At 40.9% G+C, this 13,210-nt stretch overlaps 1 protein-coding gene across 4 annotated transcripts in view; it reads left to right on the forward strand.

Moving 5' to 3' along the window:
• akap9 (A kinase (PRKA) anchor protein 9) overlaps positions 1-11,111 on the forward strand; it is a 226,267-nt gene extending 215,156 nt beyond the window's left edge. For all 4 annotated transcript variants that reach the window (XM_069914357.1, XM_069914358.1, XM_069914361.1 and 1 more), the window contains 4 exons: positions 67-146; positions 4,988-5,144; positions 5,606-5,745; positions 10,602-11,111. In XM_069914357.1, the coding sequence (XP_069770458.1) occupies positions 67-146; positions 4,988-5,144; positions 5,606-5,745; positions 10,602-10,645 (421 nt within the window). In that variant the 3' untranslated portion in view covers positions 10,646-11,111. The remainder of the gene's footprint in view (positions 1-66; positions 147-4,987; positions 5,145-5,605; positions 5,746-10,601) is intronic.
• Positions 11,112-13,210: the final 2,099 nt, after the last annotated feature.

Raw genomic sequence — 13,210 nt, forward strand, 5'->3', positions numbered from 1 at the left:
ATTCATGTGCATTGTAGTAGATGAAGTTTGTTTGACGTGATTTTTTTAAAACTTTCTCTACTGTAGATTGAGATTCTTGGTACAGAGGTGGCAGAGAGTTGCTGGGTTAAGCAGCTTAAACAGGAATGGTCATGGCCAGATTTTGGGTAAGCCAGTTATTGGAATTCAAGAAAAAACAAAGCTTGCTGATAATACAAAGATGGTCAGTATTGTAAGAGGCATAGTGGGAGCATCAAACTGCCAAGAGAAGTAAAGTTGACTGTGGCAAGTGGATATACATGAAGCTTTCTATTTTGCATTTAAAATGGAAAGGAGCGAGTATTTCCAAATGTATTATCTGTGGCAGTCCAAGAAGAGAAGGGTGATTTAAGAATAATTAAAATTCAATATGCAAGTCTAAAAAAAATTAAGATGGTTAATTGAATAATGCTAATTATGTCCAAGACACCAGAATACAAGTTACAGGCAGCTAATTACAACCCTGCTTTATAACTCACATTATGAGCCTTTTGAACAGTAATATTAGGAAAAGTTTACTGGTCTTAAAAGAAATGCAGCATAGATTTACCAGAAAACCAACTGGACTCCAATTAAATTATCAAGCAAGGTGCATAATTTAGTAGTGTATTTTCTTTGATTTGGAGAGAAAAGGACTATTTGATTAAGTTAGCATTTTTTGGGGGAAAATTTTATTTTTGAAGTTCATCCATATTCAAAATTCATTGTACAACATCAACATATAAACCATATTACATGTTGAGTTTAAAACCCAAATCTATTCTACCTACCCACCCACCTCCTACCACCCAATCCTCACTCCTTTCAAAAGTAATTCTCACTACTAACAGCACTTCACAAAAAAAAATTATTAAAATAGAAAAAATCTTCGGACTAGTATCAAAACAAAAGGGATCTTGTTCCCTTTACCAGATCCAAAAAAAATCTGTGTGAATTTCAAAAATATAAAAAATAACACAAAATTGTAACATTACTTAAAATCTTTAGTTATAATTATCAACACAAAGAAACATTATTATATTTATCTCACCCCTTTCCTTCCATTCCTGACTCATTCCTTTCAAAAAAACAATTTCACTTGTTTCAAACATAAGACCCAATATCAACACTTCCCCAAAAAATGAATTCTCAAGAAAAAAAATTATAAAGTAAGGAAAAAAAGTGAGAACCCCTCCCTTTAATGAAAATACAAAAATGACACCCACCCCCCCCCCTCTATTTTATGGGTAGTGGGAAAACTAACAAACACATATGGATTCTGGAGACTAGCCTCCCAAATTCCCAAGCAAAACAATTAAAATAAAATTAAACATTTGTTTTTTCAAAAGGATTAATATTAAACAAATAGAAATGCATAGGAAGTATTTCCAGTAATATTATTCAGATTTAAAGAATCAGGTTTAAGAAGTTCTCTCGCTTTCTATCAATTTCAAATTTGTTCACAAAATTCTTTGCTGTTTCAATATCAGCAAAAAACTTATTTTGTCCATCTGGTATTATAATTTTCAAATTAGCTGGTTGACGCAGCACAAATTTGTATCCTTTTTTCCCAAAGGGTATTCTTCAGTGGATTAAATTCGTTTCTATGCAATATTAGCACAGCACTTCTATCAGGATAAAAAAAATATTTTTTCACCTTCAACTCCCATTGGTTTTCCTTCTCTCTCCTTAACCTTTTCTGCTGCAGCTCGTCATTTTTTCCACAATCATTAAATGTCATACATCCAATTAATATAGAGTGTGGTTTTGAATTCAATCCTGAATATTAATAAGGAGATCTATATACTTAATTTCTATCTTTGCTCCTACATTTTGTACTCCCAGGACATTTGGTGACCATTCTTGAAAGAAGCGGATAGGATTTACCCCCTCCACTCCCTCTTTGAGTCCCACTATTTTAACATTATTATGTCTAGTAACATTTTCTAAAATAAAATCCATCTTTTCCAATATTTTTGCTTTTTCTCTGTAGCCCATTCATTTAATTATTTTCCACTTGAACCACTTTTTCTGTAGTTTCATCCATTTTTTTCTTCCACTTCTATTAATCTTTCATTTAAAATCCCAATTTCTGTTTCTAGTTTGGTCACTACTTTTAAAATATGATCCAGTTTCTTATTAGTATTCTGTTCTTTCGATAAGTCTTCATTAGTATATTTTTCTTTAGTTTGTACTTTAACCTTTTTAACTTGACTCACTGGTTTAACATTTGCCAGTTCATCCTCCTCTTTAATCAGTCTCCTAATCGCCATTTTGAGAGAGAGCTCCTTCTTCTTGCTTCTTCCAGTTCTCCTTCACTGTGCGCATGCTCAGTCTTCTTCTTCGACAACGTCTCCTGATCCCGGTCCATCATTCCTCCCAGGCATCGGGTTGTCTGTACATAAGGCAGAACAAACCACAGCCCCCAGCAGCTTCTTGTAAATAGGCCCTTTTCTGTTGGAAAAAATGTGCTTCTCATTGGGAGCTCAAAGTTGCTCACAAATCTTGATTCTTTTTTGGCATCTTCACAATAAAGATATAATCTTCCTGTTTAAATTACTGTAAGTTATTTAATTTTTCTTTTATAATTACCTGGGAGCTTTGGGAGGCCACCTCCTTCCTCCACTATGTCATGTGATGTTTCCCCCACCCCCACAGAAATTAATACTATGGTCAGAGATAAACAAAGTATTTCTGTTGATTGGGGAGTATACCCTAAAACAGGGGTGTCAAACTCAAATTCACGGAGGGCCAAAATTAAAAACTTGGACTAAGTCGAGGGCCGAACTAAATATTTATTGAAAATTTTCAACAACATCTGCATGTTTTCTCTTCTTTCAACATATGTAATGTTAAACTTTTTCTTATTAAAATAAATGTTTAATAATAGTTTTGGATAAACTCTTTCCAGAAGCATTAACAAATGAGAAATAAAATATTCAATAAATAATATTTGTCAAATGTTGCTAGTGTACTGTCGAATAGTAAAATCTGAGGGCTATTGAGAATGTGGGAGAATAACATGATTCCTGAAACAATCAAATGGGTGACTGATTGTGGGCATGAACTCTAGCAGGGTTATTTGCCATGCCCTTTTTCCATTGGTACAGATATCCTTTGATTTACACACTTTTCAAGTTTTATGCCTAATGAGCTTGTATCCAGGTGCAGGACCATTTTTAACCAGGAATATATTTATCACTGTGACATGAAACTATTGGAAGATCGTTTTATCCTGAGATTAAAGTTCATAATACTTACTCAGGCCTGTGTGCGGGAGGGCAGGGTTTGCGGGCGATCGGGTTGGACAACGACAGTACGGGGGTATGGGCTCTCGCTGCAGGGCGGCATCTCGGGGAATCAGCGGCCCCGTCACCGTGAGTCGCGGGTCGGCCTGCGGCAGGGAGGGGGAGTGGGCAACGGTCCTGGCGAGGTCAGGCCCTCCCTGAGTTTCTGCCGGACCCCCCTTGACCTGCTGAGTTTCTCCCGGACCCCCTTGACCTGCTGAGTTTCTGCCGGATCCCCCTTGACCTACTGAGTTCCTCCCGGACCCCCCTTGACCTGCTGAGTTTCTCCCGGACCTCCCTTGACCTGCTGAGTTTCTCCCGGACCCCCCTTTGACCTGCTGAGTTTCTCCCGGACCTCCCTTGACCTTCTGAGTTTCTCCCGGACCCCTCCCCCTTGACCTGCTGAGTTTCTCCCGGACCCCTCCCCCTTGACCTGCTGAGTTTCTCCCGGACCCCCCTTGACCTGCTGAGTTTCTCCCGGACCCCCTTGACCTGCTGAGTTTCTGCCGGATCCCCCTTGACCTACTGAGTTTCTCCCGGACCCCCCTTGACCTGCTGAGTTTCTCCCGGACCTCCCTTGACCTGCTGAGTTTCTCCCGGACCCCCCCTAACCCGCTGAGTTTCTCCCGGAGCTCCCTTGACCTTCTGAGTTTCTCCCGGACCCCTCCCCCTTGACCTGCTGAGTTTCTCCCGGACCCCCCTTGACCTGCTGAGTTTCTCCCGGATCCCCCTTTGACTTGCTGAGTTTCTCCCGGACCCACTTTGACCTGCTGAGTTTATCCCTTCTGGTGATTTTACGAGAACCACAGACTTTCACTCATACATTGATGAGGGGGATCAAGGGCCAAACATTGTCAGGTACCTCTCTGCTGGATAATGGATACGGTTTAACCCGCTGAGTTTCTCCAGTTTGGGTTTTCACGAGGTAGAGTCAAAGGGCCGAAGGGCCTGTTTCTGATCTGTAATGTTCTACGGACCCTGCTCTTCTTTCCGTGCCGGTGTCCCAGGACCTTTCCAGGGCAGTCTCCACGCTCAGGACTGCGCTGGGATCCTGGTCAGCGGTGGAGAAGCAGGTGAGCGCGGATAATCTCGATCCAGCCCACGCCACTCCCGAGATTGGCGGGGGGTTCCACCCTACCTGCCCGACCAGCCTCGCTCTCCACGTGTACTCCGGGCACCTGCCGGTGGGAAGACGCAGGGTGGCCGGCGCCCCCGTCGCCCGGCGGGGAGCCCCAATCTTCCCTCCGGTGTCCCGACTCCATCTGCAGCTCCAAGAAACGCTGTGCCACTGGGGTTCCGGGCGCTGGGAAGCAGCCTTGGCTTCCCCTGACACCGGCCAGGCCGCGCTGCGGTGGGGGGGTGGGCGGGGGGACACGACAGCGTGTTTATAAAACCACCCACCACTACTTTTCAAGGACCAAGATTTTTCTCTCTCTCTCTCACCCTGGGACACAGCAGTTACTGTGCATGCGCTATACTGGCGCGGCAGTCAGCGGGCCACCTCTAATACATTTTTGATATGATCTTGCGGGCCAAATATAATTATATCGCGGGCCAAATTTGGCCCGCAGGCCAGAGTTTGACATGTGTGCCCTTAAACTTAGAAGCAGATATACTAAATTTGGAAAATGTTTTACATATATTTATAACACAGTACTGGGCAAATGATAATACTTGACATTAACTTTTTCTTTAATATCTAGTTAATGAACTAAGAATGGATTCACCTTTTCTACATTCTGGGACCATATCTTTGGAGCCATCCTTGACGCGAGATCTATTTGGAGATCGTAGGCACTGTACAAGTAGACAGAGATCTGGTCAAGAATCCCCCAGATCAGGCACAAACTCTCAACCCAGGTGTCTTTTTAAGCATGATTTAGTTTGTTATGTGCAAAATTTTAATGTATACAGCTAGTTATTTGGAAGATGTCTAATTTCCAAAAAATAAATTGTCAGTCACCATTAATTCTTGAGCAAGCATCAGTTAGGAGGATTATTACAAGGTTAGTGGTTATGACCGTATAGCTATTGGAAAAGCAAGTTATGCATCACAGCCCTGTCAGATATTCTCATCATTTCAAAGCCTCTTTCACTCCATTAAGCACCTGTGTGTACGTGGAACAACTGTACCTAAGTGAAAATTAGTTACTGTATTTGTGCTGTTGTCAGTAAGCAAATATTTTGTGATAGCAGTTGTGTTTAATATTTGTCACATGTACTCTTTTGTACATCTCATTAAAGTTTCTGTTTATCTAAAATTGGAAGATGATGTTAACTGTCAAAGTGTATTTAGATCCCTTGTCTTTCTTATCCTTTAGGTATCAATCCAGTCTACCTGATTCTAATTCGGGTTCTTTGGCAGCCTCCCACCTCCAAAGCTATGATCCTGACAGAGCTTTAACGGATTACATAAATAGACTGGAATCTCTGCAGCGACGGCTTGGAAGTGTGCAATCAGGTAAGGCATTTCAGGAGAGAGATGTTTTTGAAAACCTGCCACGTGGAGCAATGAATCATCTATCCCTTTATAGATCATGTTGCATTAGTGGTTGAGAGGATATGCCAAATAACATGTTTTTAAAAGGACGTGATATGCAAACCCAGCTGGGCTGAACCACCACCAACCCCACCCCGACCCGCCCGGATTCTCGTGATTAGAAGACTTAATGAAAATCTTAGATCGTAAATTACGAAGTAGGATCCTCGTGTCTTCAGAGCTTAAACAACATTAAAAAAAAGTTCACTGCTTTAATTCTCTTGGTTTGAGACATAAAGGGGGATCTGTCAACTTTGAAGCACATTAACGGGCAGAAACGTGGGACTCTGAACACAGACTGGTGATAAGTGTCCTCTGATTCCCTGCAAACTTCTGCAGGTTTCCCAGCTCTCCGCTTCCTTTAGGATAACTACAGGCCATGATGGAAGAAACAAGCATGATTTTAAAAAAGGCAAATAACTAGAAAGTTAAACCCCAAGCTAATTTATGATTGAAAAATCATCCAACAAGTCAAACTAACTGGTTAATAACGGAAGCAGTTGGTGCCGCTGCCTCCCAGCACCAGGGACCCAGGTTGAAGCTCGACATTGAGTGCTGTCTGTCACGGAGCTTCAGCATTCTCCCCCACGACTGAGTGGGTTTCTTCTTGGGACTTTGGATTCCTTCCTTATCCAAAAAGCTCTGCTACTGGGTTAATTGGCCACTGTAATTGTCCCTCAGTCATAGATGGCAAATAAATCAAAGGGTATTTGAAGATATGTGAGAGAGAATGAAATAAAAAATAATGGGGAGAAGGGATGAAGGGAAACATATGCAGATCCTGGGGTGCAGTAAATAAAAATGGTGGTGAAACTCAGCAGGTCATGCAGCATCCATAGGAAGAGGCAGTTGCCATTTTGGGCCTGAGCTCCAATGTTATTGGGGATGATGCATTGCTCTGTTGGCAGCTAGTGTGATCTGATGGGCCAGAACACCACCTTCCATGTCAACATAATTAAAAGTGAATGTTTCCTGCCACCTCACAGTTTTAGGCCATGAGACAGGACTTTGAACCCAGGGAGAGGAAAATTGATAGAAAAAAGGCTGTTTTTATATTAAAAAACTTAAATGTAATGTATGGAAGATTTGGATTTTAAAAATCAGTCATGTTTATTGGAGTGGAGTACAAGTCTCTTCAGTCATTAGGATCCCTTGGGATTGCATAGTTGTGGGTTTTCCTATTGTACCCTTTTCCTCGAAAGTTGATAAACAGGCTACAATAACATCAAAGAGTAGTTATCAAATTGAAATTTAATTCATAACTTCATGGAAGCTGATTCCAACCATTGAAAGTCATGTTTCCCAATTACCATATAACTTTTCAGTGCGGAAACAGGCCTTCTCAGCCCTTCGAGTCCACGCCGGTTCACTTGAACAACTCCACTAAATCCCCCCTCCCGTTCTCCGCCAATAACCCTCCAACCCCCTCATATCCATGTACACATCCATCCTTCTCTTAAATGACAGAAGGGACCCTGCCGCAACCATCTCCTCTAGAAGATCATTCCATTCTGCCACCACTCTGAGTGAAAAAGCATCCTCTAATATTTCTCCAAAATTTTGCCCCCTTGCCCTTAACTTATGCTCTCTTGTTCCAACCTCCCCTGCCCTCAGGGGAAAGAGTCTATTTACGTCCCTTCATAATTTTAAATACCTCTATCAAATCCCCTCTCAGCCGTCTACGTTCCAATGAATTACACCTACTTGACCAACTAATCATTCAATCCTCATTTCCCATAAAGCATTGTGTGCAATAGTTGTAAAAGTCAAGTCAGTTGATGGACTTTTCTGGTTGTACAAAAATATTTCCATGAATGTAATTATGTTAATTCATGAAATTGGTAGGAATTAATGCAACTGATGGAGAACACATTTAGATTTTGAATACAATTATTTGGTCAGTACAGTTTGAATTGAGAGAAGATATATAATCATTGAGTTTGTTACTCAAACTGCCATCAAAGATGTTTATTTTGAGTTTTCTTGGTAGTCTAGTGTGAAAGCCAATTCTTAAAACTAATATTGATGTAACAGATCTGTGTTAAAATTAATCCTTAGTTTAATGTTAAAAACCTATTTTATCTAGATATGGTTTAATAAGTTAGTTTTGGGTGGACAAGGCTTATTTACATTCTACAGTCACATGGTTCTTTGCAGTTGTTAGCTGGCTTCAGCACAAAGACAAGGCATTAGCATTTTAAACACACCTGGTTCTTTGAGATGGAAGATGGAGAGCCACTTGTAGAGATGGAATGGCTGCTGATTGAAGTTCAAGTCAAAAGATTAAAGGATTTATGTTTTTTTGAGATACTGAAAACAATAGGTGTTAACTCAGGAGCATCTAAATAAACGCACAGCCATTTTGTGTCCATGTGGGCAGACATCACGGAGGCATATGTGGATCTCAATGTTTTTAGCATATCCATGTGAAAAGACATTATGAACTTCAAAGACAGAAATTATATCACATACCATGTGACATGAGAGATTTGGAGAAATATATTATCAAATTCAGACATCTTGAATCAGTTTCAGAAGTCAAGACCCGGCATGACCCACACAGGAGTTGGAACCTTCTGAAAGACTGGGTTGAATTACAGAAACCAGAATAGTTGTTGTTACCTGTTACTCCTAATAAAAGGAGAACACAGAAAATAGGTGGATCAAAAGGGAACCCACTTTCTGTCTGCTCTTTTGAAAATATTGTAGAAGAAAACTCTGTGACTCTTAAGAAGAAAAAAGTTTGACCTCCTGGAAAGACAGGACTTGTATTATCCTATTCACAGGAGATTCAACTTAAGTGGCTTTTAAATAAGTAAGACCACTTCTCATTTGTGCCCAGAAAATGGTCATTCGAGTTTGAAGAATAGCTCGATGAAAGACAGCTCATCAAGAGAATTGAGATTTGAAAGCGATCTGAAGATAGGATATTTAAAAGCGCTTTATAATTACTTCTTTAGGACTCTACATCACCTTTGTTGACCTCACCAAAGCCTTCGACACCGTGAGCAGGAAAGGGCTTTGGCAAATACTAGAGCGCATCGGATGTCCCCCAAAGTTCCTCAACATGATTATCCAACTGCACGAAAACCAACAAGGTCGGGTCAGATACAGCAATGAGCTCTCTGAACCCTTCTCCATTAACAATGGCATGAAGCAAGGCTGCGTTCTCGCACCAACCATCTTTTCAATCTTCTTCAGCATGATGCTGAACCAAGCCATGAAAGACCCCAACAATGAAGACGCTGTTTACATCCGGTACCGCACGGATGGCAGTCTCTTCAATCTGAGGCGCCGGCAAGCTCACACCAAGACACAAGAGAAACTTGTCCGTGAACTACTCTTTGCAGACGATGCCGCTTTAGTTGCCCATTCAGAGCCAGCTCTTTAGCGCTTGACGTCCTGCTTTGCGGAAACTGCCAAAGTGTTTGGCCTGGAAGTCAGCCTGAAGAAAACTGAGGTCCTCCATCAGCCATCTCCCCACCATGACTACCAGCCCCCCCACATCTCCATCGGGTACACAAAACTCAAAACAGTCAACCAGTTTACCTATCTCGGCTGCACCATTTCATCAGATGCAAGGATCGACAACGAGATAGACAACAGACTCGCCAAGGCAAATAGCGCCTTTGGAAGACTACACAAAAGAGTCTGGAAAAACAACCAACTGAAAAACCTCACAAAGATAAGCGTATACAGAGCCGTTGTCATACCCACACTCCTGTTCGGCTCCGAATCATGGGTCCTCTACCGGCATCACCTACGGCTCCTAGAACGCTTCCACCAGCGTTGTCTCCGCTCCATCCTCAACATCCATTGGAGCGCTTTCATCCCTAACGTCGAAGTACTCGAGATGGCAGAGGTCGACAGCATCGAGTCCACGCTGCTGAAGATCCAGCTGCGCTGGGTGGGTCACGTCTCCAGAATGGAGGACCATCGCCTTCCCAAGATCGTGTTATATGGCGAGCTCTCCACTGGCCACCGTGACAGAGGTGCACCAAAGAAAAGGTACAAGGACTGCCTAAAGAAATCTCTTGGTGCCTGCCACATTGACCACTGCCAGTGGGCTGATATCGCCTCAAACCGTGCATCTTGGCGCCTCACAGTTTCGCTGGCAGCAACCTCCTTTGAAGAAGACCGCAGAGCCCACCTCACTGACAAAAGGCAAAGGAGGAAAAACCCAACCCCCAACCAACCAATTTTCCCCTGCAGCCGCTGCAACCATGTCTGCCTGTCCCGCATCGGACTTGTCAGCCACAAACGAGCCTGCAGCTGACGTGGCCTTTTACCCCCTCCATAAATCTTCGTCCGCGAAGCCAAGCCAAAGAAAGATAATTATTTCTAAACTGAAACTTTAAGACCTTCAATCAAGACTAAAATGATGCTGAAGTTTTAAAATTGACTTTTCAGAGTTTTGGACTTTTAACACACACACTCTTACATTTGCGCATAGTGAGGGTTTAAATTTAGTAGGAAATGTCATTATTATAGTTTAATAAAACCTATTATTTTGAATTTACCATAGTCTGTGAATTTTTGCCATTGCTGTTCATTAGTTAATGTTAACAAAGTCTCTTTAATCTTTAACAAAAATGAGAGGGTTCTTTGTTCGAGACATTGATGGTAGCAGGAGTCTGTCATTCCTTATAGATGTTGGTTCTGTTCAGGATAAGATTAAATGCAATTGTTTTTTTCCATCAGTAATATTTTTCTTGCTATTGAAATGTCTTCATTATCCCAGTCTGTTTATCAATTGTTTTTCCTTTGCAATTGCCTAGGTTCAGCATCTTATGCTCAGATGCACTATGGGACTAGAAGATAATGCCTTGGAAGCTGATTTTCTCCTGAAACTGAATTGCCTTTGAAGCTGTGCTTTGAATAATTTTTCCTCATCATTTTATGTATATTGTGGGACTTTTGTGGATTTGGATAACGGAAATGTCTTGCCTGCAAGTCTAAATGTATTTTACCCTTTATAAATTTAAGCTTCCAATGTGCAGAATACAATCTGTCTAAATAATTTAACTGTATATTTGTGGATTGCTAATTTAAACATGATTATAACTTAATGCTGTTTATTTAAAGGGTAGAAGAAAAAAATGTTTATTAAATGGGTTTCAAGTGCAGTCTTTTTGATGGCTGCCGAGATTACATTACGAGGTCCTTAATAGCTCTGGCATTATGGACAGCAAGTACAGTTTGTAGAGGAATTATTTTTATATGGTAGAGGTTTTGAATTATATGGGTATTTTGTCAAAGTATTGGAATAAACAGGAATTCAAAATTCAGATCTTAAATTTGCACTATTTCCTCTGACAGAAGCTGAAACAAAGGTGAGAATTTAAACTAGCTGTAAAATATGAACTTTGTCCTAACTCTTGGAAATTGAAATTAATCTTTAGCTGGATTTGACTCCTAAAACATTATCCAAATGTAAAATACTCTTGTGATAATGGTAAACGGTGAACCAGTTTAGATCTACTGCTATGTTATATCCTTGGCATACGATATAATAGCAGGACAGTAGATCCCCTCCAACAATCTGAGATCCTCCATAATTTGATTTCTTGCAATGCAAATATCTTCAAATTATTCAGTTCATGAATGATGCAAATAGTAACAGAACACTTAAAAAGTGATGATTAAAAATTTAGGTCAGCAATCTACCAAACCAGTATCCCTTGATGCATAGCTTTTTCACTGCCACCAGAGACACTGCAGGACAAATTACAAATGTTTGAATAATTAAATAGTATTTGGTATTGTCTAGGAAAATCCAGGGCTGTCCTTGAATACAAACTGGCATCCTAAATAAACGACTTTGTAAGAGAATGGGAGTGTCATTCAGTAGTTGCATTGAGACATTGATTTTTGTACACGTAATACTTTTCAGCATTTCAGGAGAAATGCTGATCTGGGCTGTGCCCAAGTGATCAAAAGAGTAATTATCCTCACTAATTTTTCCATCTTGGATGTTATAAGAGGTGAGCCAAGGGAGGATAGGTTAGAAAGTTAAATTCTGCAAGCTTGTCTTCATAGTTGCAGTAATGCAATAGAAAATCAACAAGCATAATTCTCCAAACCTTTTCAGTCTCTCCCTTGACATTCAGAGACAGCAGGTGATCAGTTTCCATTCACTTTTAGTTGAAGTTGGAACCTTGGATTTTGTTCCTGGCTACCTCCCATCACCTCGCTCTCCGTGAGCCCTTTCATTTTCCAGTCATGCTATTTGAAAACACATCAATTCCACACACACATACAGACAATCACTGTTTTCATGCTGCTACATTGAAGTTCTGAAAAAACGGACAGTTCCTCCTCCCATTAAACCAATAAAACCACAGCATTTCTTTCAATCCTGCTAAAAATCCAGAACTGGCACAGCTGCTGCCTAATCCTTAACCAAGATGCTCAGAATCTTCCTGTTGTGTCTGTCATTTTTACCTCCAAATATCACAGTATCTCTAAACACCCATTTGCTATTACATCTATATTTTAGTTCCTGTTTTCTTCAACCATTCTATGTGCATCTCCTGCAAACACATCATAAATTCACACCAAGCATTATCCCCTTGTTTATCGTGTGGTTATTAGCCCCAGGTTTCCAGATACTCTTCCTGTAACCCTCAAAAACTTAATTCCTTGAGTTCTGATGCACCTCCCCTCCTCCAATCTTTGATTTTTTTTCAGCTACCTCATGCAAGATGCTTCTTGAACCATGCCAGTTTCACCAGGTATTAGGTCACCTGCTGTAATAAGACATTAAAGATGGTATGTAAATATACCTTCATTCTGCAGAGAATAGTAATTATCCTTTTTTGATTGACATTAATGCATTTTCCCCTTTGAGTTGCAGCTTAGGAGAAATTGTGTCTTGAATGATTGGATGAGTACATGGATCTGAGGGAGTTGGAGGGTTATGGGCAGGGAGCAGGAACTAGTGGAGTTTCACACATCGGTGCGGACTAGAAGGGCCGATATGGCCTGTTTCTGTACTGCAATTGTTATATCGTTATATGGAAATAAGATAAAATCAAAGTTCATCTCAAAATAATTTTCTGCAAAATTTTTCACAAATTCTCAACGATCTCAGGTAAACAAGAAAATCTGCAGTTTGGATCTAGTGTAATGTACAGAAATTCTGAAGAAACTCAGCATCCTTAAGAAGTAAAAGGCAGTTGATATTTCAGACCTGAGCCCTTCTTCAGGCGTGCCGAAAATCAGGTAGACACCAAAATTAAAAAGGTGAGGGAGAAGAGGGTGTGGTGAGGAGGAACACGGGCTAACAGGTAAGAGGTGAATAAAGATGGGAGGATAGAAAAAAAAGCTGACAAGTGACAGGAGGAAGAGAACAAAAGTAGCTCTCTGATAGCAGGGAGATAGATGA

Source organism: Narcine bancroftii, chromosome 1 (assembly GCF_036971445.1).
Source record: "Narcine bancroftii isolate sNarBan1 chromosome 1, sNarBan1.hap1, whole genome shotgun sequence".
NCBI classification, from domain to species: Eukaryota; Metazoa; Chordata; class Chondrichthyes; order Torpediniformes; family Narcinidae; genus Narcine; species Narcine bancroftii.